Source organism: Lagopus muta, chromosome 1, assembly GCF_023343835.1.
Source record: "Lagopus muta isolate bLagMut1 chromosome 1, bLagMut1 primary, whole genome shotgun sequence".
In the NCBI taxonomy this organism is placed as follows: domain Eukaryota; kingdom Metazoa; phylum Chordata; class Aves; order Galliformes; family Phasianidae; genus Lagopus; species Lagopus muta.
In genome coordinates, this window is record NC_064433.1 from 89090796 (window position 1) to 89113840 (window position 23045).

The following is a 23045-nucleotide window of genomic DNA, read 5'->3' on the forward strand; positions in this document are numbered from 1 at the left end:
TGATTAAATAGAAGTGGAAAAAAAAAAGCTTTGATATTAGGCACATCAAAAGCTAACATTAAATTAGAGAGGCTTAAAACATTGCTTTTTATTATTATTATTTTTATCCTTTGCAAGTTGTCTCACCAATTCTGAACCACTGCCAACACAATGGGGGTGTGGAGCTGAATACCAAATTAGGTCCCAGTCTCTTGGATGGTAATGTGCAAAGGGATTGCTCTGCTTCTGTGAGACTGATTACAGTCATCTAGGCCCTGCACAAGCACAGCAGTATGCCCTGACTGTCAGAGCAGAGCTTTTGTCACTGCTGCATTATTCTACCATTTGTGTCTCATTTGTCAAGGTTTCATCTAAAAGTTGTGAAGAATCTAGACTCTTCTCTAGCATTTGTTTAGGTGCCAAGACTGGAGAAATGTTTGCCAGAAAAGGGAAAGACTAAATCCTTAATTTTCAGTGGTCCTACTGCCGCTGCTCATAATCGGGATGCTTTGTACTAAGGGCATGTGTGTATGCAGTAGGACTGCTTCCACCTCTTTGCATCCCACACCACATCTCAAAAATACCTACATGTCTTCCTCAGAGCACAAACCAAGTTAATATAATTCTAAGTAGACATTCTCCTGGTAATCTAAGTTATTGCAATGTTTTTCACTATAGAGGTTATGTCTCTTCTCAGATCACAGATCTGCTTTGGTGGGAGGCACAGAAATGTGAGAACAGATGGTTTTCTGACAGCAGTCAGTATATTTGCAAATGCTCTGAAAAACTGTCTAACTATGCAGTAGGCAGATAGAGGTGGATCTGCTCAATAGGAATGTCTTCTTGTGATCCCTTTCTCATCTAGGTATTGACTTCAGCTCTGAAACATGCTTTTTATGTTCCTTCCAAGTAAACTGCTACTGTTGTATTTACATTTTTGGGATATTTCTGTCAGTGATTTGAGCAGCCTTTGTTTAGGTGCTCCCTTTTCTTCTGACTTTTATATCAGAGATATTTCGTTTCAGTCTATTCATCACTGTAGCAGCTAGAAATCACCTGGGGATGTTCTATTAAATGAATTCTGTAGGATCAGTGAAAGGTATTTCTCTGCAAAGGTCTTCTGCTTTGCAAGGTGCTTCCCCGGGGCCCAGAGCTGGCTGCCTTTGCAACCTTTGCAACAGGATGCAAGGAGGATTTTGATTTTGTTTTGGAACACATGACTCTTGTGACATGGTTGTCAGGGTCAATGCCTTTCTGGAAAGAGCAGTTTTTTTTAATGTAACTTACAGACTGCTTAAGCAGTTTGCTTATTTATTTTCTACTTTTATGCACTGTTACATTATGTAACAGTGTAAGTGATGTGACTTATTATATGTTTAATTGTTCTGTCTCTTGATCATGCTGGTTGATTTACTTAGTCAGATTTCCCTTTGAAGTTATGTATGTTGCTAAAACTATCTTAAATATTCTTATCAGTTATCTTAAGCATGGTTACAAGAAAGCAATTTCTCTAGTGTTCCCTTCCTGTTTAGATAATAAAAGGGACACACAAAGTCACACACTGTGCTGAACTTAAGATATACTGCACTGGGAGTTGTTGGGGGGGGGCATCCCTTGTGGTTATGCATTTCCATATGGCCAGGTAGATCCTGGGGACAGAGCCACTGGCAAGCCCACAGAAGAAACAGTGTTAGTAGAATAGGAATTCAGAAGAAAAGAAGGTCCATAACACCTGGATCTTTGCTCTGGGGTCTCCTGAATCCAGACACTTTCTCTTCTGCCAGCAATAATTTGAGAGCTCTCTGTCCTTTCAATAGACGTGGTGAAGTAGTAGTACTCATCCTGGACATTTAATATCCATGTGTTTCTCTTATCCACTGTCAGGGTCCATCCCAGCCTGGAGAAAAATATTTTGCAAAATGTTTTTCACTCTCATTAAAAAAAAAAAAAAAGCAAAAACACTGTTGTATGAGTGCATGAGTTTCCAAGAGCTTGAGGCAGGACTGCAGAATCTTTTTGATTTTCTAATGATAAAAATGAGATGTTTGTGGTGGTTATCTTGGTAGCAAAAAAAAAAAAAAAAGCATCAGTTGTATTGTGTTTGTTGGAACTCTGAGTCCCAAAGTCCTGCTGAAAAGAGAACAAACCTTCCTCTCCATGTTTCACATCACACACATGAGCATTTCTGCCTATGCATCCGTCTCCAGTCAAAAATATCAGAACATGCATTGTACAAACCTTCTTTTATATGGCAGCTGGGAGATTTGCCAGAGTGCGTTAAAATAAATTCAGCTGATACGTTAGTCAGTCAGTTTGCACAGCAGCTCCATTCTTAAATGTAAACACATCATATACACACATGCAGACACATATTTGTAATTAGCATAGACTTGTATATACACACACACACAAAGAGCCACTTTAGATGCTGCTGAAAAAAACAGGGATGCCTGCACAGTGACTCTGAGCTCTAGAATCTCTAACTGAAAACCATAATAACATTTTAGTGGAGAGTTTTGAAAGCTGATATAGAAGTAAAGGAAAAATGTGCTTTGTTGTCAGTTGTAAAGTTTGAAACATCCAGACTGCGTTTATTGAAAATTCAAGGAAGACATTACATTTTAAACTACAAAACTGGTGTGAAGCCAAGATCCAGCCCCATGCATTAACCGAAGTTCAGAATCATTTTGGGAAATAGATTGTGCTTTTTAATTTCAGCTGTCTGTCATAAGTTTTACTCTGCTTTTATTGCACTGTTTTCCCAACCTTCCAGTGAAGATGAGTAAGAAGGCATATCTGGAAAAAACAGCAACAAAGGCCTTTTGCAAAATCTGACTAGACTGATGTAACACTGGTATTTTTCTGATGCATCTTTCTGTCCATGGTATGGAAATAAGAGAAAGGGCACATATTTCTGTTTAATTTAGCTTGTAGATCATCCTACTTGATTGCAGTGTAATACATGCCTTCAGTTGCCGCTTGATACGGCATCCTCCAAATTATTTTGAAGCATTCTGAGGCTTTCACATTATGTCAGTTGTGTTGCACCAACACAGATGCCATCTCCTAATAACACCAATCAGCCTCATTTAGAAAGGGTCACTGATGACTATGGGAGATTGTCTGGAGTTCAGTGTCCCTCGAGGTGGTGAGTTAATAGTGAATGTGTCAAGCAGAGTGACTGACACCTGTGGCACACTGCCTGGCTTGTGAATGAAGTGATCAGATGTCTGTGCATAGATGTTCTAGCTTGACTGGGTTTTCTGACCACAGTTTGTGCTTTTTTAAAGATTGTTTGTTGTAGCTTTCTTAATATGTAAAACCATATTACATATTGGTAATATGTAATTACCAATGGTGGCTTTCTTGCAGCTTTAAAAAGAACACAAAAGAAAAAGTGATTCAGCCCAGGTCAGAACATTTCTATATTTACTTTGGGCTGCTGCAAGCACAGAAGTCCCACCAAAGGAGCTGTAGGCTGCTATGAGTTCTTCCCTCAGTCTCTTCTTCTCTGGGCTGTACAGGCCAAGAGACCTCAGCTGCTCCTCAGAGATCTTGCCCTCCAGACTCTTCACCATCTTTGCAGCCTCCCTTTAGATGCTCTGTAATAGTTTGATATCCTTCTTACATTGTGGTGCCCAAACCTGCACACAGTGCTTGAGATGAGGCTACACAGAGCATAGTGGGACAATCCCTTCCCACAACTGGGTATGTAGGGTGTAGAACTCACTCCAGAAAAAGACTAAGATTTGGTAGGGACAGCATAGTCGTGCTAGTGGGTAATTAGTAGGTTATCCAATGCAATGCACGTCTGTTGTGTCAGCAGTATATCTATGCTGAATATATTTTGTTGATACTGCCTGAGAAAGTAACATTTTTTCTTCTGTAAGACTGTTTTTATGGCACCATACAGTGTCATATAGTTTGTAGGTATGACTCAGGAATACTGAGCAAAATGTAACCAAAGATTTAATTGACTTAACTGAATTTTAAATAGACATACTCTCTGCAGTGACCTTTGCAGTCTAGAGGAGACAAGGAAGACTTTCAAAACATGTAGATATCTGCCCTGATAGCAGATGCTAATCCTAATACTTAAGATGTCAGACACGTCTTAAGTAGACTTTATTATCCCACTGCTATTCCAGTGCACACAGTACCGTGCCCATTCCTGTAGCTGATTGCCTCCTTCATCTGAGGAGGAATAACCCTATGCACCAGTATATGCTGGAGACCAGTGGACTGGAAAGTAGCTTTCCAGAAAAGGCCCTGAAGATACTCATAGACAGTAGGAAGAGCATTATCAGCAGTTTTGGGGCTTGATTCTTGCCCTCTACTCAGCCACATAAAGCCACATATGGTGTGACCAGTTTGTCCCCCCCCCAATACAACGAAGATATGGATACTGGAACAGGTTGCCAAAGAAATAGCAGTGTCTAGAAAGGACTGTTCTCTAATTTCTGTTTTCTCTTAACCTTCATCTTTGCATTCATAGAACTAGACCTTAAGAAGAGTAAACTTCACATACATATAATCAGGTTAGAGAGAAAGTAAGACTATGCGTGCAAAAGGTTTATTAACTCTGATATCCTTGCTTGAAATAAATTTAGGAGAGTCTTGTTGAATCATTTGTTTTGGTATTTAGCAATGATAACCTCAGAACTCTTATCATTTGTCGTAGCACGAAATATCTATGTGTACATAAGCATGAAAAACTGCAGTAGGATTGAATTATTTTATAGAACACCTCTATGAGAATGCATTGCTTTAGAGGGAGAAATTTGATTTAGATAAATTGCCTGTGAGTTAATGCCTCCTTTCTAAGTATTTTCATCAGAGAGTCTGCAGGATCCAGTCTTATTCTTCAATGTATTGTACATCATTGTATTCTGTTCAACAATGGTACAAACCTATGGTACTTCCCTTTTGAGTCAGCTATGAGTAAATTGAGACCTACTTTCCACTAACTAGCTTTCTTCACATGAATATTAGGATGCCTGATAATGGGTGAAAGCAGTTTCAAATCCCTTGTGTGCATTTCAGTTAAACTGCTGCAGACCTCTGCATAGTCACACGTAGAATGAGGAGGAGCTTTTTTCCTGCTTTACAATGTTAAATTAATTGGGACACTCTACAAGTAGAGTACTCCCATGTGGGATCTGAAGTGTTCTAAAAAAATTAGTTTATAAACAAGCTTACATTACATTAGTACAGTTTTATTGAGGAGACATTTTATATTTGACTCTGTCTTTACGCTTTCTAGTTGCAAGGACCGAGTATGCTCTAGATAACTAAGCTGTTGTCCCAAAAGATCTTGTGTATAGCTATAATGTTAGTTGAAATGTTTTGAGTCACCATGTGGGGTTGTAAATTCAGTTGTCCAGGTTAGGTCATAGGGGCTGCAGGAGCAGAGCAAGAAAGTGGAATAAAAACCCAGAAGAAGATAGATGGGAACAAGACATTTTGCCCATGACATTTTTATTCCACTAGCAGTTGCCTTGATCTAGCAGTTACTCCCTCTCTGGCTAAATATTCTGTCTTAAAATCTCTACTCTTTGCGTGCATTTTCCTGAGCTCTTGCCTATTTTGTTACTTCCAATAGAATTCAGAAAGTCTAGGATTCCAGGAAAATAATTATTAACAAGAAAGCTCAATGTCTATAATTATGATTTTTGTGTTTTCCATATATAGTGGTGTGGAAACTTTCATTTTTAATACTTCAAGTCTTTAATATGTGCCTGCTCGATAATAAAATAAGGTTGTTTTATTTTAATCCCTAAAGGTATCAGTGTAACAGCTCTAGAGGTAGTTTTATGTTTGATTAGTTCTTAAGAACCTAAGGCTTTGTAAAATGAGGTTTCCACTATGCAGCTGTTGCGGCACCTATGCAGGCCTGTGGCATGCAGAATAACAATAAAAAGATACACTATATATCATCTCAGGGTTCTCTAGAAGAGCAGTAGCCTTCCTTTTTCTTCCAAATGGCATCTTCCTTTTATTTTTAGTATCTTTGTTGTGAAATCTACAAAGCAGAACAATTCATTTAGCCTGTTCTTGCTTAGTTGTCTAAACGTGCATGGAAAGGTTCAGGAAAAAAGATGGTTGCAATAGTTGTTTCTGTGCCTCTACGTGTGGCAGTATTGGTTCTGGGAAAAAGATGTAATCCATTTTTGTCTCTCATTTATTCTGAGTTAATGAATTGCAGTGTGATAGAACTATATGAGATGGATGTAAACATACAGTCCTTTCTGTTGCATACACCTAATCAAATTTATTTTTTATTTCTCTTCCTATCTCTGAAAAAAGCAGCTAACAAATGCAGCAATTTTGAAACACAGAAGGAATAAGCTATGTAAAGGAGAAGGTAATAAGTGAGGCAGTAAAGAACTCTTGCAAGGGGCTAGGATCAAAAAATATTCAAAAAGGCTTTGAGCACAAAGCTGACCAATAGGTACAGAAATTAACATAATTGGGATAAGTGATTTAAAAGGTAGATTGGTGGTATGTCTTGATCTACGCTTGTCATTTGTGGATTGAAAATTCTAATCTCTCCATTCAGAGTCACCTTGAGGGATAAACATTCTAAATGAAGAAGAAATCAGCAGTTCTCAGTTCTGTTGTAGGCAAAGACTCATTTGGCTCACAGAGGAAGCTGTTCAGACCTCAGAACTAGAGCTTTTCTTGCCTGAAATCTGTTGCTTCAAGGAAGTAAATTCAGCACCAAGTTGGGCACCAAGCTTGAATATGTCTCTGATTTCTTGTGGCAACTGGCACTCTCTATGCCTTCAGCCTTTATTCTGCCAAGCTAGACTGTGCTGTCTTCAGCAACTTGCTAATGACATGTGATGCTCCCTGGCTAAATAAAATCCATTTTTAGAAAGGATTGTGTGCACTTTACAATCTGTCTCCCAAGACAGGTCCCTTAAGTAGATCTTCGAAGAGAGACAGTTTGAGAAAGCCACAGATGTTTGGTGCATGATATATTTCTCTCTTTCCCTATGGTCCTTATGAAAAGGACATGAAGATAGACTTATTAAAAGTGAGCTAATGACATGATGTAGGGAGTCTCTGGTTCATTGACTGTTATTACAGCTGTGCCCCATTACATCCCAAATACCTAGGACATGCTTGTTTTTTGAATGACATTTATCTCTTGAGTTTCAAACATTCCTGACATAAATAAAGACTTTATGCTTTTCAAATGTGTTTTACAGCTCAGCCCAGAGGCTATTCAAGGATCATTTTAACTCAATAAAACTCCTCCTTTAGGGATATAAAAGGGAAGTGTTTTAACAATGTCACTCCATGCATGGCCTTATATTAGCTAGAGACAGTCTGCCTGAACAGCCTTTGATCCCTTTTCCCCTGGATGTGGAGAAAGCTATGCTGAGGATTCAAAGTCCGTGACATACATCAGTCTGTTCAGTGCAAATGCAGACTTCATGTGAATGCTCATGACCTTACGGAAAGTTCAAAGGCAAGGTTTTGGCTTTTCCCGTTTTTTTTCCCCTTCTAGTGCTTTTAGCTACCCCTTTTCAGTATTGGCAAAATGGTGGATAATGATTTTTTTTACCACTTCTTTTAGTCTTTAACTTGATTCTACACATGGATTCTCATTTAATGCCTTAGTTTGGTAAAATAATAAAAATAATGAAATGTAAATAAGCAGGATGCTTAGCACTCAGTTAAATAGTACTCCTTAGACTTCTGACTTTCCTTTTTCTACACTAGCATTCTGAGTGATCACTGACGGAAATAATCTCTGCCTCTCTTGACTGAAGCAAAGATGTCAACTTCCCTTACTTCCTTAAGCTCCTTTATTTAGACAATTTTCAGTCAGTGATAGCTGAAAGGAAAAAATAGAAAGGTGCCTTTTTCTTTTGGTTTGGGAACATTTCTTTTAATGTTAATTATTAGTGCAATATTTATTTTTACAATCATTTTAATGTAAAACCAAATTGTAATAGAATACATATACTTCTAATAAACTATGCTACCATATATAAAGGAACCCCCAAATCCAAAAGAAAATGAAAGGAGATGTGAACACCTTTCAGCTGTGTTCCATCAATGGTTCTAGTCTTCTGGTTAACCTTTGCAAAATCATTTGGTTCAAAGCTAACTCTGGAAATACTAAAGAACGACAGGGCAAGAGGTTTTAGAAATACTGTATCCACTCACAGTGATTTCTGATCAGTTTGAAAAGGCTCTAATAGAATATACTGGTAGACCAATTCAAGAGTTTGCGGTGGCTATTTAAAGGAGAATAGAGATTTTATATCGGATATTACTTATCTGAACGCAGGTGTTGTTTTCTCTGTTTTTGGATACTGTTTTTTCTAGAACCAGTTCTTAAATACACTTCTTAAACTGTAAATGGCATTTTTCTGGTGGACTCAATAACTGCCTGAGAAAAGAGAAGTCTACTCAGCATCTGACAGTTGATTTCACAGTCATGGGGAATAAACTGTTCTTTCAGAAAACTTCACTCCAGGAAGCCTGAGGTTCTAACATCCTACAAAGTAATGTAACAATGGGGTGGGAAAGGCAAAGCAAAATTGTTTATTTTAAACTGATACAGTCTTAAACACATCCTGTGAAAAATATGAACTATTGAGGAGCTCCTACCATTGCCATCTCAAACGAAGTACAGAAAGAATAACATTTGTATTATGAGTACCATTGGGCTGAATTCTTAGGAAAGCATATACAGCATTTGTCTCCTCTGTGCAATAACAGCAGTGAACACCATGGCACCATAATTTTAAGTTTCTGATGTGAGTGCCTTGTGCAGCTTGATACTTCCCAAATGGACATGGTGTTTCCATGATTTATTACACACATGTTAAACATATGACTAAGTCTAACATTCTGTTCTCCCTGTGGAAGGCATTTGCTATCTCTCTTCATAAAAGGAGGGCGAGATGAGAACATGAATGTGCACCACTTAATGAAGTTTGCTTTTAATTTAGAATTTATTTGTAAGAGTGAGAAATGATTTCTGACAATCACTTGTCCAGTGACAGCTGTTGCCCAGGAGGTTGCCTTTCTCTGCACTTGAGAGTGAAATCCAGCAGCTGCCTTTTAGTGCAATTCCTGCTCGAGCTGCTTGTTTGCCCTTATTTCTTTTAAGGCACCTGTGCAATGCCCGCAGCCACTCTGGAGTCTATCACCACTGGCTGGAATCCTTCAGCTTTTAGGTGCATTCAGATACTTTGGACATAATGCAGGAAATCATCCATTAAAAGAATCACAGACATGTTCATCTCTAAAACGTTTTTGTTTTTTTTTTCTTTTTATGAGAGAAGCATCCATGGCTCTCATATTTGATTTTGTTTCATCCGAAGTTAACCTGCCTCTATTTAACCTAGAAGTTTTGTTCTTTTATTTCCCTTTCTCGTTTTGACTTTTGTGAATGCTCATACCTTGGTAGCCACCTCATAGACAGGATGGACATTTTCACCTGATTCGTAACTACTGAATGCTACAAAGATCTAGAGGAATGGCCTGCACACTGCCATGGGCCTCTTGCTGTTTGGGTTGGATAGGCTTCCCAATCTCTGCTGACAGGGAAGGTGCACTGTGTTCTGGCTGATGGTTGCCTAACAGTGTTACAGAATCAGGTGACATTTTACAGCGCAAGTCATAAAACTATATTGAGTCTGCTGCAGCTCAAGCAAAAGGTGCAAGAGCACATATAAATGTACTGCTCTGGTTTAACTATGTGTCCTGGAGATTAAAGGCCAAAGGACTGTGTCTGCACATCCAGTCAAGAGAGGTGGATAACTGCATCTGGAAGAGGAGAATGCAGGTTTACAAAATGTTAAAACGTGGCTTTTTCCTCTTTCTCCCTCCTGCCCTGGGATCCATCTGGTGACTCAGCTCCAGCCTTGCCTTTCTGGTATGTACCGGTGGGACCAGCCCCACCATTGCTCAGTGTGGCACAACAGTGTAGCAGGGGCAGTGTGAGCAACTGGGCTCTGTGAAGAAAATAAATGGTAGTGCAACCCTAGAAGTTTTAAAGCAATGCAACTCCTGCTTTCTGTGAGCAGTCTTCCTTAATAAACCACCTAAATGTTAATCCACTGACTAGAGACTGGAGGTGTAAAGGATCCAAGGGCAAGTGTAGAACTCTATACAAATAGATGTGATCGTATCACGGAAATATAATGTCATTGTATTGATTTGCAAGTTATTACTTAGGACTTTGTCACATATTGAGTGCTGTCTGGCAGCAGAATGGTTGGATGAAGGTGAAGCTAGAAAGACAATACGTAAAACTAAATGCCAGGGTTTTGTTTTGTGGATGGAACATATATGAGTAGCATGGCTGGCTGGGTTGGGCCCAGCTGGATGTGGGCTCCCCATGCTTGTGGCAGGGCTAGTGCTCATGGATGCGACTCCAGGTTTTGAGAGAAACTTCTAGTGAAGAGAGCAGTTTATTTCTTCAGACATTGGTCTTTATGCTTGCCCTTGTGCAATTGTTCTGGGGTTTGGGCACTGGTGCTCTAAGGCTTACAGATTTGGGTTTGGGTCCCAGTAGATCCTGCTGTCAGAGACTGCACAAGATTTAATTCTCAGATTATGATCTTTATTTATTCTTCTGGTTCCACGTTACCTCCTAAGGGCATTAAAGAAAATTTATATGTTATGTCAGATGATAACATTATGATTAGATAATAAAAATCACTAGTTTTCTAAAGAAAGAGAAACAAAAAATAGTACATTAGAAGTTTCATTTTTTTAAATACAGTCAGTTCTGCTGGCTTGGCTTTGTTCATGATCACCATCTCTCAGTATTACTGGGAATGTTTTACTATCTGATGCTGATAGCTGGTTGCAAGAAAAGGCTGAAAGTGAGTGGACCATGGTCATTTTTAGAATGAAATTTGGAGAACTTTACAAGGCCTTCCCAAATATTTAATTTGTGATCTAGGGACCTAAGCAAGAAACAGCACAACTCTAAATATTTCAGAAAATGCACACACATAACTTCCCAGAGTTAATAGTGAGTTCTCTCTGTCACAGAACTGGGAATTTTCTTCAGTATATACATCTGTAGGCCAGTCACATATGAAAACAATAACCAAGGAATAAGAAAAAGTCAATAAGGAGATTTATATACAGCTGCTATTAAACTGGAGGAAAACAAATGATCTGTTGGGGTCAGTTTCTCTGGGAAATCAATTTGAGCAGAGTTTTATTGTCCTCTCTGCTAGATCCTTCATGTTATTTGCTTCCACCTTTAATAGTTGTGAGTGAGGAGGGTTTTACACTTGTGAGCCTAAGCTCCCCGGATCATTGCATTCGTTACCTTTTCAACATCCACATTCCCAGTTGTCACAAATGCTACCTAACAGCACTGAGCACTCAAAATACATTTCCCCTTGTAACTCCAGGGAGCTTTGAGTGTTCATATTAACTGCTTAAACTAGTCATAAACCAGTTAGACTGTAGTACCCGTGCAATAGTAACCACTTGATTCATAAATGTCTCTATGTATATTGTATATGACTACTGAGAATACAGACCTTTTCTTGAGGAAAAAAAAATTGGCATAACCTCTCCATGCATGGCCACACAAGCCTCATGTTAGTTATAAAGCAAACAAACAAAAAAAAAACCACCAACCAACTTTTTTCAGTGAGGAGCACTAAAACATTACTCAGAACATCAATAAAAATGTAAATAAATGGAGCCCTATGATCAGCAGAATTTATCCAACCATCACTGAAATGCTCAGCTTTTTAGTCTAGAAGAGTATTCTCCTTAAGTTTTGCTTTGAAATATACATTTTCTAAATGATAATCAATTCAACTTAGTACTGAAGATGATGCTTTAACGTAATGTCTAAAAATTTCTATTTACAAAAAAAAAACTTCACAGTAATTTTTACTATCCTGTCACAGCAAGCTCATTTTTCTCAATTATAGTGGCAGCCACTTAGAAGATCTGTTCCAGCATTCTATTTTTGCACAATCTAATTTTTTTCTCAATTTTAAGAAAGGAAGATCCTGGAATTGCAATAAAAAAATGACATTTGAAGTATGAAGTAGTTCTACTCGCTTCCGTAGCCTGATTTTCACTCCACTTTCATCTTACTGTACTTATTTAATGGTCTTTAGGAAACAGGAGATCTTCATCTCTCTATTCATCCAAAAGACAGCATTGCTCTTAGTGATATCTTCATTGTTCAGTGATTTATCATGTTAAATTTCTTCAGCTTGTCTCTTTGCTGGAATTTCAATCTCTTCTGAAGATTGGTGATAAAACACAGTGACTAAAGAATTCTGGTGAGAAGGGAAGATTAGCTGTGTTGCAAAATGGAAATTAAGGCTGACATCTACTTTGAACCAGAAATGGTTGCTCTGAGATTAAAAAAGTTCTCTGGACTTGATGGGAGGTGGTCTATTTCTGCTTTGCAGGATATGTTCAAGTTCTTGAGGGGAACAAAAGAAAGAACTATGAAAGTGAGTATATTTCAAAATATACATTTTTCCTTTATACACTGACGCGTACTTAAAACTAAGTAACCTCTGTAATGTGCATAATTAAGATATTTTTTTAAAGAGATTTGGATATATATCTATTTTTTTATGTATGGATTTATATATCTAATTTCCATAGCTCAGTGGTTCAGCATCTGGCAGAGTTCATCGCTATGCTGCAGAAACCAGGTGTTCTCAATGCGTGGGATTGTAGGTCCCTGAAACTTTTTGTTCTCTGGGATCATCAGTCTCCCCTCCATTCTCCCATGCCCTGGGATGCTGTCTCTTTCAGACACTGCGTGTGTGCAATTTCTAAGCAGCTTTGGGATCAGGAGAGGTATATGAATCTTTTATAATGTTATTGATTATGGTAGAGCAGACGCTTTTTTAGTGAGCTGCTGTGAGATAAGTTACTGGTAGCATCTGCTAAGATGTGTATAAATTAGCTCAAAATAATTAATACTCTGAAAGTTTTTTTAAGGCACATCTGTATTGGCGCATATAAGAATATTCCTGCTTGCACCAAGAGTGCATTACAGCCCAAATTACTGTAATTTATTAGGGGAAAAGCCATTTCTTTTAATCATATATTAATTATTCATAAAAACTGTATTAATGTTACCTTAATGGGAAGTGTTACCAGCTGGGATACGAGGCTTGGCACTCTGTTCAAACACAAAAATAGATGAATAGCTTGACTTAAAAAGAAGACATAAAAATGACTTACAAGAGCACGAGAGCACCAGACATGGGCCTATGAGTTAGCATGGAGCTGGCTATGGCAGAGAAGCCCAACCAACTCATCCCTTGCATTTTGGCTTCAGCACTGATTCGTGCCTGGTTGCAATCCAAGTGGAATTGCTGGAGGATGTTCATTAGAAGCTGATCCTCTATTCTCAGTGCAAGTGCTTTGCAGCTCTTCAGCCAGCATGGAGCTGGTGAGATTATATAAAATCAAGAGACTCTTTCCCTCACACTTTAGAAAAATAAATAAAATATGACTTAAATAATTGAAATTCAAGATAAATTCTTCCTGCTGGGGAAGCAAAAGGGATTTTTGCAATATTTTAGTCTTGTGAACCACGTGATATGTGAAAGAGCTGTCCAGAGAATGAGTTTCAGCCCAGAAGTGATGTGAAAGTGTGTACATACAAATGCTTGTGTGAATAGATGCAGTTCTCTAGATGCTCTGCTCAGTTAAAGGAAGCTATCAGCATTTAGATTACAATGCAAGAGTAGAAGGCACATTTCAGTGGAATTTTATCAAAACCAAACACAGCATGAGTTTTCCAAAAATTAACTAGAGCTCCTTCTTCTTTTTTTTTTTTTTTTTTTTTTTTCCCCTGGCTCTCAAAAGATCTATTTTGGGGAAGGAAAATACAGACACAAAGGACACTGGGCAAAGCATGCAAATATGTAACGCCTATATGTAGTGCCTATGAAGTGCAACTAGTTTTATATGAACAATAAAACTTCATAGGATTCCGCTGAAATTAAATTGTTTAGATCAACCAGAGCCTTTTTATTGGGATAGCACAATGTGAACTTATAAACACATTTGTTTTACGTGGTAAGATAAAAGGCTGTTTGTTTGTAAAAGTTTGTTTTTTTTTTTAAATGACAGTTACAACCTTTAATGTGTGATCTATAAGTTATCATCTGGTGAATTTTGGCCAAAACCATGGAAGAGAGGCATTTGAAGTGGGAAACCAACTGAAAACAAGTGGGGGAAAAAAATAGAGCTTGCATAACTCTCAAACAGTCTAGGAAACTTATGGCTTGGAGCAACCCAGAAAGCTGGGTGGTCTGGAGATGAACCCATGTTAAAGTATCTTAGGTAATTACGACTTTTTTCCGTGACGTTGATAGTTTTGGGGGTTGGTGAGTCTTTGGCATGCAGTCAGTTGTCATGCCTAACCATGATTAATATGGATCAGAAATGAGGTAGTTCTGCAGTTAAGGTGTTTTTTTTTTCTTCAAATTTCATTTTCATAGCAATGGAATATAGGAAAAGCATATATGGGAGCAATTTGTATCTGGAGAACTTACCAAGTCATGTCTGCAGGAAGCTGGTGGTTGTTACTAGGAGTACATTGTGCATCCCAGGACTGTGTTACAATTACAATGGAGTATGAAAGCAGGATCAGGGTTCTGCAGTCTTGAAATAATAATACTTCAGCATTGTAAAAAAATAGGTAGTATTGTTGTTTTGTTCTCTTTTTCAGTACATCAGATGTATTTCACTGCTTACACTGTAGTAGCAGATTGAAACCATCTGCTGCCTTGCCACTACTCTAACAGCAAATCTCAGCTCATTTTCCTTGAGGCCAGTGTGCTGTAAGGCATGCGTACCAGGACAATAATCCAGCTGCTGAATGTTGATACAAGTCCAGACCTATGTTCATGAGTCTTTTAAATGGAAACAGTTTTCTTTGCCAAGGATTGGAAAGGAGATAAAACCAGTTTGCTTTTCTCTCCTCCCTGCTCCCCCCATCTATCCCCTTTCTACAGCACCATCCCCCATCACAGTGATAAGGAAAGACCGGACATCCAGGAACAGCGTGTCTCTGTCTTGGCAGGAACCTGAGCACCCAAATGGAATCATCTTGGACTACGAGGTCAAATACTATGAAAAGGTGGGAAGAAACTCTGAAGGGGAGGTTTTTATGCTGGTAATGTGGTAACGAAGTTATTTTGTCTTGCGTACGCTAATGGTCCAGACGCCCTTACTAGTTCACTGCATGCCACAACAGAGAGCGTGGTATGGGGGTGGGAGAGGGGTTTTTCAATATTAAGTTCAAATCTAGGATTTGTTAATGGGATTTTATCCACTGATATTTTCAAGAGGGTGGAAAGAATTGGTAATAGCAATTTAAATTATGGACAAAATTACAGAGTAATGGGAAGGGACCCCTGAAGATCATCAGGTCTGACTTCCCCTGCTAAAGCATGTTCCTTACAGCATGTTGCACAGGAAAGCATCCAGATGTATCTGGAATATCTCCAGAGAAGGATACTCCACAACCTCTCTGAGCAGTCTGTTCCAGGGCTCTGTCACTATCACTGTAAAGTTCTTTCTCATGTGCAGATGGAACTTCTTGTGTTCTAGATTGTGCCCATTGCCCCTTGTCCTATCATTGGGTGCCACCAAAAAGAGCTCAGCCCCATCCACTTGACTTCTGCCCTTCAGATATTTGTGAATGTTGATAAGATCCCTTCTCAAGCTTCTCTTCTCCAAGCTGAACAGTCCCATGTCTCTCAGCCTTTCCTTGTACAGGAAATTCTCCAGGTCCCTCATCATCTTTGTGGCCCTCTGATGGACTCTCTCTAAAAGTACCCTCTCTTCCTTGAATTGAGGAGCACAGAACTGAGGCAGGAGCCCAGAACTGGACAAAGTTCAATTATGCTGTCAATATTCATAGAGTAATTTGTCATCCTTGCATTAGTGCTTCCCTCTGGTACAAAGGTGATTTGGAAAGAGATGGACTAGGCTTTTAGTGACTGCTTTGCACTGTAAAAGTTCCCACTTTTCATGAATAACTGAATTCTTTATACATTGATTAGATAAATCAAAGAGAATCTGTCATTAAAGATGTTCTACCTTGTGTTGGCATTTTGTTGAACTTATGCTGTTGATTACTACATTATATAAACATTTAGTAAATCTGCATAATCTAGTGTTTTGTTGTTTTTGGTTTTTTCTAACCTTTCTGGTAGCGTCAAAAAGACCATAAATTTATGCAAAGATTGTGGAGAATGGTATTGGCTATTTTTAGATCAATTAAAGAGAACTTCAGGTGGAATATATTGCTACTGAAGTTGGTAGATTCAGTAAAACTCAAAATGTAGAGTTACCGATAAAAGGATAAACAGAAAGCATCTGTAACATCTTGGTTCGGTCTCACCTTAAAGTGCAGTAGCCTCTAGATGTTAACTTTGTGTTTTTTTCCATTAATTTCAATGGGAGGAAGATCAAGTCCATGTGCTGTGCTTGAGAATAAGTAAAAGAGAACTAGCTCATACATCAGACTGTAATTGTACATCCTTGGCAGTAAAAGCATGCAGAATTACTTAAGCTCTCTTAAATTCAGACTTTTTTGAAGGAAAAAAAAACCACAGATGCTGTCTTTTAGCAAAGTTTGTTAGAACTATGTATTTCGTAGAGCCTGTGTCTGAGAGATCCCAGAACTGCTCTCTGTTGTGCGCAGGTTATTTGCCTGTGTGATTAACCTCCATTTCATTTAGGACATGTCCTGGCAGCCACATCTCAGCTCTAACTCCAGCCTTTCCAGGCACAAGTCTTTTTCTGTGCAGCTCTCTAGTCCCACGAGGCATGGGTTGTGCTGCTCAGGTTTGTTGCTTGCCCTGGTATCAGATTTGGTTTTAGCTGTTCCAAAGGGAGATAATTTTTTCCGCTTGTGAGCATTTAATTCAATGTAATTAAATGACTGTCAAGTTGTACTTGTGTATTTGTGTTATTTTTTCCCAATGTTTTGATTATCATTCTGCAGTGAAATTGGCTTTTTAAAATTCATGACAATGATCATCCTCCAGTACAAGGGTGCAGTACAGTTCAGGCATGTGGCTACTATTCAATCTGTGTATATTCAGTCTTTGTGGAGCAACTGGCTGTCGTAAGACAGCTTCATGAGACAACCAATCTTATGAGCTGATTGTGCACATGTGTTTCTTCCCTTTGAAGTCTGTGATCAAGAGTTCATAGGCACCAGACAGCTTTCTTAAACCAAAGAGCCAATTGCTTAACAATAGGAGCCAGACTATTCAGAGCAAAGGGATTTAAAAAAAAAACAACCTCCTGACACTGGTGTTTTTAATGTGTGGTCTGTAGTCCCTTGGGGAGTCAGCAGCCTGTTCCTTGGGGTTTATGAAAGGTAATGAAGAAAAGGAAGTCCATTGTCAGGAGGCTTCAATCCATTGCCCTTTGCAAGTCTGCAAATTGGAAAAGGTTGAAAGCTCCTACTCTAGAGATGTTAAACTTACCTAGGGGTCAGGCCAGACAGCGCTGGATGGTGACTTCCTTTACTCCTTGTTGAGACTCATTGAAGGGATTGCTGCTTTTCAGTCTGAGACAGCTAAGCGGTCCCTTTCTCTCCTCTTCTGAAAAGAGAGCTTGCTTTTTAAACTGGACCACTCCCTTTAAAATCATCTTGGCCATGCTCATCAAAACCCACTGCTGTTAAGTGACAGGTACTAAGAAATAAACCCTCCAGAGTCAGCAATCTGGGTATTTCTACTGACAAGTCATACGTGATTGCTGGAAGTTGATTTATGTTGAGCCATTCTTTTCCCTTCTGCTTGCTTTTGCTCACAATAAATTACTATACAGAAATTAATATACACAGTATATTAATCTCAGAAATTAATATACACACTATTAATAGATTATTGTAAGTCAGTCCAATTCTGTCATTTATCTTGAAGAATAGGTGATATTTTTTGGCAACTAAATGTTACTGATATTCAGGATGTTACAATAGATTTGTATTAGAAACAGAACTAATATCTAAATGATGACATTGTGTAGTTTTTCTAATGCATTATTGGCATCAAGTCTGTGGAAAATATTAATTTTCATCAAGTATAATTAACCTTTTCAGTTTTCATCATGAGTGATTTCACTTGTGTAACCAAGAAATAATAGAGCTTCGTATGATGTTTCTATAGAAATCAGGATTTGCAGTTCTGGGAGACTATTTTGAAATGAACTTATAAGGCATTATGTATAACATTGTGAACTGGCAGTGACAGGTCTTTAGACTTCCTTTTCAAAATAGAATTATATTTTCTTTTAGAATCTATAGAGCTTGATTGTGAGGCTATTTGACCAGTTACTATTTATTTCAAGCATTTAAAAGAAATAAATAAAAGTGAATGTCATATGTAACATCTAGGCATTTACTTTATCACAAGACATAATATTTTATGGAATGTTAGCAGTACAGAATGACGCCCTGCTTTAGTCTGTCCATTTATAATGCTGTGCTGGATTTTAAGAGTCTCAGCTGACAAAGTGCTCATATAGCAAAAGTCAGGAGTTTTTTCTTGCACCAACAGCTATTTTTTTTTTTCCCCTGTTGTCCTTGCACACCTAATTAAGTTCTCTGGAAGTAGTATTTTATCATGCAAGGACAAAATACCGCATGGAAATTATTAATTGCTTCATTTAAATATGTGGGTAACAATTACGATAACTAAATCCCGCACTCTTTATTAGGGCGAAATGATGCTCCAAATGATGAGTGAATTTTAATTGCAGTCTTACATTACTAAAATATATTTGCTTTTCCTGTCATTGAAATAACGTGCTCAGTAGACTGGTTAAAACAAACAAATAAACATTATATCCAGTTTGTGCTTTTTCTGAGGTTGGCAAAGTAAATTAAATGCAAATGAATTTAGTTGCTTTTAAACTCCTATTAGGGTTTAAAGGGCAGGCCGTGTACACTCCATGAGTTTTGTGGGAGCTGTCATACTGACAGCTTTGCCAACAGTGAGAGGAGGCAGTGCTGGAAGCCAGAGCACCTCATGAAGATGTGCAGCCCAGGTTTGGCCTCTACTGCCTGCATGCCACCAACGGAGAAAATGTTCTTCCTGGTGCAGTGTAAACGTTCACTGTCCTTATCTGAAAAAGGACATACCATTCACTCTCACTAGTGCAGCCTCTATAAATGTTAAATGGATCCAAAAAATGTCTTTTGTAAAACGTGGTTTATAGTTGTAAAATTTCATTTGCATATGAGACACTAACAGTAGTGGGATTTACTTCCCAGTAAAGATTGTGTCTAGTAAACTGTGTAGATCAAGAGGAATATTCTTTCTGCGTCCAAGTTCAAATTTATCATCAGAGCATTTGATTAAAATTCTGCTTGGCAAAGAGTGACTTTCCCCTTTGTATATCCCTTCTGCTCATGGCAGCTCTAGCGTTGTATCTCTGAAGTTTTACTTTATCCCCAGGAAAGATAAACTTGGGCTTTTATGTGGTGTTTCAGTGATTTGATTACTATTAACATAAAAAATGACTTTCAAAATATGTGTGTAAAAAGTTTGCCATAAACTAAGATATCGTGACATCCTCCATACCATTGTTTTAAACATTTATTTTGCAAGTTCCATTGTGGATTATTAGCAGACAGGGCCATAACTATATTCTCTCTTGCACTTATGTATCTGAGCAAGAGGGAAATGTTTGCATTTCAGAAAAAGAGCCTGAAGTGAGATCAGAATGAATGTCCAGTCATAGCATACACAGAAGATTGTGTGTTTTACAGACAAGATTATAGTGTCTTTGAAATTCAAATGGTTGCCTACTTTCAGCTAAATGATGAGATAAGGAAAACTTGTAAATTGCAGTACTAGGCCTTTGTTAGTTAGAAAATATGTATTTTAGGCAAACCTGTTAGCTCCTTAAAATGTCTTCCTAGAAGTTTTCTCCCTAGAATTTATAACAGAAAACTTTTTTCAGAGATACGTCAGAAAACCATAAGAAAATCCAATGTTTATTTCGTTTTTATGCTTACATTGCGAGGAAACTAAACCATGATAAGCATTTTTATAGACAGTCTTTGAAGAATAGGTCCAGCTCATCCTATTTTAAATTGTGATCCTGGAAAATATTACAGACAGAGGCTTAGCTATTATTATTATTATTATTATTATTATTATTATTATTATTTTTTTTTTTTTTTTTTTTTTTTTTCAGTGTGAATGTACATTGTACATCATGTTAAATATTATGTAGATATTCTGGCAATTTCCTCAACTGTGATGTAAACTTCTCTGCTTCTGTCCATATCAAAGGTTTCCAATAATAGGTCAATTAGGCTTTGACAGCATTGAAGGCAATGGTTTCTGATACCAACCTACTATCTTAGAATAGACCTTACTCTCTTGCTCTGGACAGCACTGTAAAGCAAACAGGCTGTAACAGTTCCAGTCACTTGAACATGAAGAAGAGCTGCCTTTGGCAGTCAGACTGTATGAAGTGTTTTCCAGCCTCTCTCAGGACTTGGTACATCACTGGTGAAATTAAAAGCCCAGTAACTTGCCAGCTAATGCAGTCCCATAAAATGTAGTGGGAATTAGGTGAGATTCTTTTGCAATCAACATGCATTACCCCAACTTAGATTCCACTCTCAACAAGGCATAACTCAATGATTCGAGTGTATTTCAAAGTGAATGGGCAGCAGATGAAATCCCCACCACCTCCAGAATACAGAAGTTCTTCGTTGCAAGCCAAAGAAACTGACTTTTTTTCAGTTCCCCACATGTGGCTACAGTCCAAGACTTTCTCTGAGGCACTTCCAGCTGCCATTTTTAGAAAGCCAAAAATGCTTTTTTGGTACAGGATGATGGTAGTAAAATAAGCAATACCTCGGGCCCCAAATGGATGCTTAACATTTTAAACTATGCTTAGAGTGAGACTGAGACATGCTTTTATCATAACTAGCTTTTCCACAATATACAAGGTATCCAAAATTACAAAGTAGCCTATTTCTTATTTTACGTTAAAAGTCAGTATATCAGAAATATGCCTGCTGAAGCAGAGCATGCTTGTTAGGATATCATCTGTACTGGACGCACTCCTTATTCTTTAGCATAAGCAATAAAGAGTAGGCATACACCTCCTTCCTGGCTATTAAAGTCCTAGACTTGTACAAGAACAAATTCTGTGGGATTTTGCCCAGATGAGGCCTGACGCATCAGGCTTGTAGTTTTAATGGCATAATAGTAAACTGGTTATATTAGCCTGTTCATAGAGCTGGGGTAAGGAGTCTGAACAGGCTGCTGTTCTGACTGTTATAAGGATACATGCTATCTTGTAAAACATGAGGCAGTAAAAACCAAGTCCTGCAATAGCTCTGCAGGGCCCTAAAAGCTCTAAATTGGCCTGTTACAACTTCCAATTCAGTACAGTAGGCAAATCTGTTTTATGTTTTTTAAATAAAATTGTAGTCTTCATTTTTCTTGTTGTACTACAGGCAATGGACAAAGTGGTACAAAGCCATATAATGAAATGTCGTACACTCAGCATGTCTAGTACTTGATTTACAGTGCAAAGCTATAGGAGCTGTAATGATTTAGATTTCTTGTTAATCAACAGATTTTTAGTTGATAGAAAATGAATGGCTGTGCAGGCATTTGCCAGGCTATAAATATTCAATATGCCACTGCTTTCCAGGTGATTTGTCATTTTACATCAAACACCTCTTGCTGATGTTTCTTAGGGTGTGGTTTTAATCTGATAATTTCTTTTCCCAAAAGCAGGAACAAGAGACAAGCTATACTATTCTGAGAGCCAAAAGCACTAATGTTACTATCAGCGGCCTCAAACCTGATACCACCTACGTCTTCCAAATTCGAGCCCGAACTGCAGCAGGATATGGGACAAGCAGCCGCAAGTTTGAATTTGAAACCAGTCCAGATTGTATGTATTTGTTCAAATGGCTTAAATTGACTACTTGGGCAATTTCTGACTGATTTGAGTGGCTGTTTTCATTCCCTTTCTAGTTCAGTTGGTGCAATTCATTACTATTTATTATGGGTCTTTCTGGATAGCACTACTACATAACTTTTATGTTTTATCATTAAAATTGAAATGTGCTTTAAAGAATGTGCAGGAATACCACGTGTTATTTTCTTCCGTTGCATACCCTACCACTGCCTAGTGCCAGAATCAATATCTTGCTAGACTGCAACTCATACCAAGAGAGGGTCTGGTGCATTTCTATATTCACAGCTTGTAGCATGAATCCCGTGGACTTTAAACACTGTGCCCCAAATGAGCTAATATTATATAAGCCTGTTACTCCTGGGGGTCAAAATGTAATTCTCCACATTGCTGCAGAGGAGAGCTGATGTTTCTTATACAGCCTTGAGGTGAAACTAATGCCCACTGGCCAGAAAAGTGGTTGCTCAGTTAAATAGCTGGTAAGGGAATCTGCAGTCTGACTCCCTTCCTTCTTGTCACTAGATTTCTGGGTGACCTGAGGGAAGTTATTTACTTGCCTTTTTCTCTAATGCACAGATAATAACACTTACTTGCTTACCTGATGACCTTGTCAGTATTCTTTACAAGTTCTGTTTTTACATCAGAAAGACTAATGGAGCTCATCATCCTGAATAGTATGTTCTGACCTCTTGGTACTACATACTAAATCAGACCTTTTCTTTGCTGGAAAGTGAAAGTAGCTTAATACACCAAAAAGTCCACCTTAGTTCAGTTAACCACTTACTGATCTAGCCTGGTGCTGTGTAATTAAAGACTGCTTACCTTTTAAAAGGTGAGGAAAATCACAGAAGATTTTTACCTGCTGTTCAGAGTTGTAAAACAATTTAACACTGTAATTCTGATATGGGTTCATGAGGTTTATTCATGTACTCATCGTAATGATTGAGAACCCATGATATGATAAATATTCTGCTAAAATAACAAACTTTTACCAAGAAGAGTAGCGTAAGTAAATCCAGTGGTCTTTCACTATCTATGTATGCAGCATCTATGTATTTCTGAGGTATGCTAAGTACTTCATCCCCACTTGCTCCTTTCCAGCTTCAGCT

The 23045-nt window shown here is 38.2% G+C and overlaps 1 protein-coding gene across 3 annotated transcripts in view; it reads left to right on the forward strand.

Moving 5' to 3' along the window:
• The window catches only part of EPHA3 (EPH receptor A3), a 219220-nt gene that overhangs the window by 144938 nt on the left and 51237 nt on the right, over nt 1-23045 (forward strand). For 2 of the 3 annotated variants that reach the window (XM_048945956.1, XM_048945975.1), the window contains 2 exons: nt 14979-15103; nt 21750-21912. In XM_048945956.1, the coding sequence (XP_048801913.1) occupies nt 14979-15103; nt 21750-21912 (288 nt within the window). The remainder of the gene's footprint in view (nt 1-14978; nt 15104-21749; nt 21913-23045) is intronic. The other variant, XM_048945966.1, reaches the window with a different exon arrangement.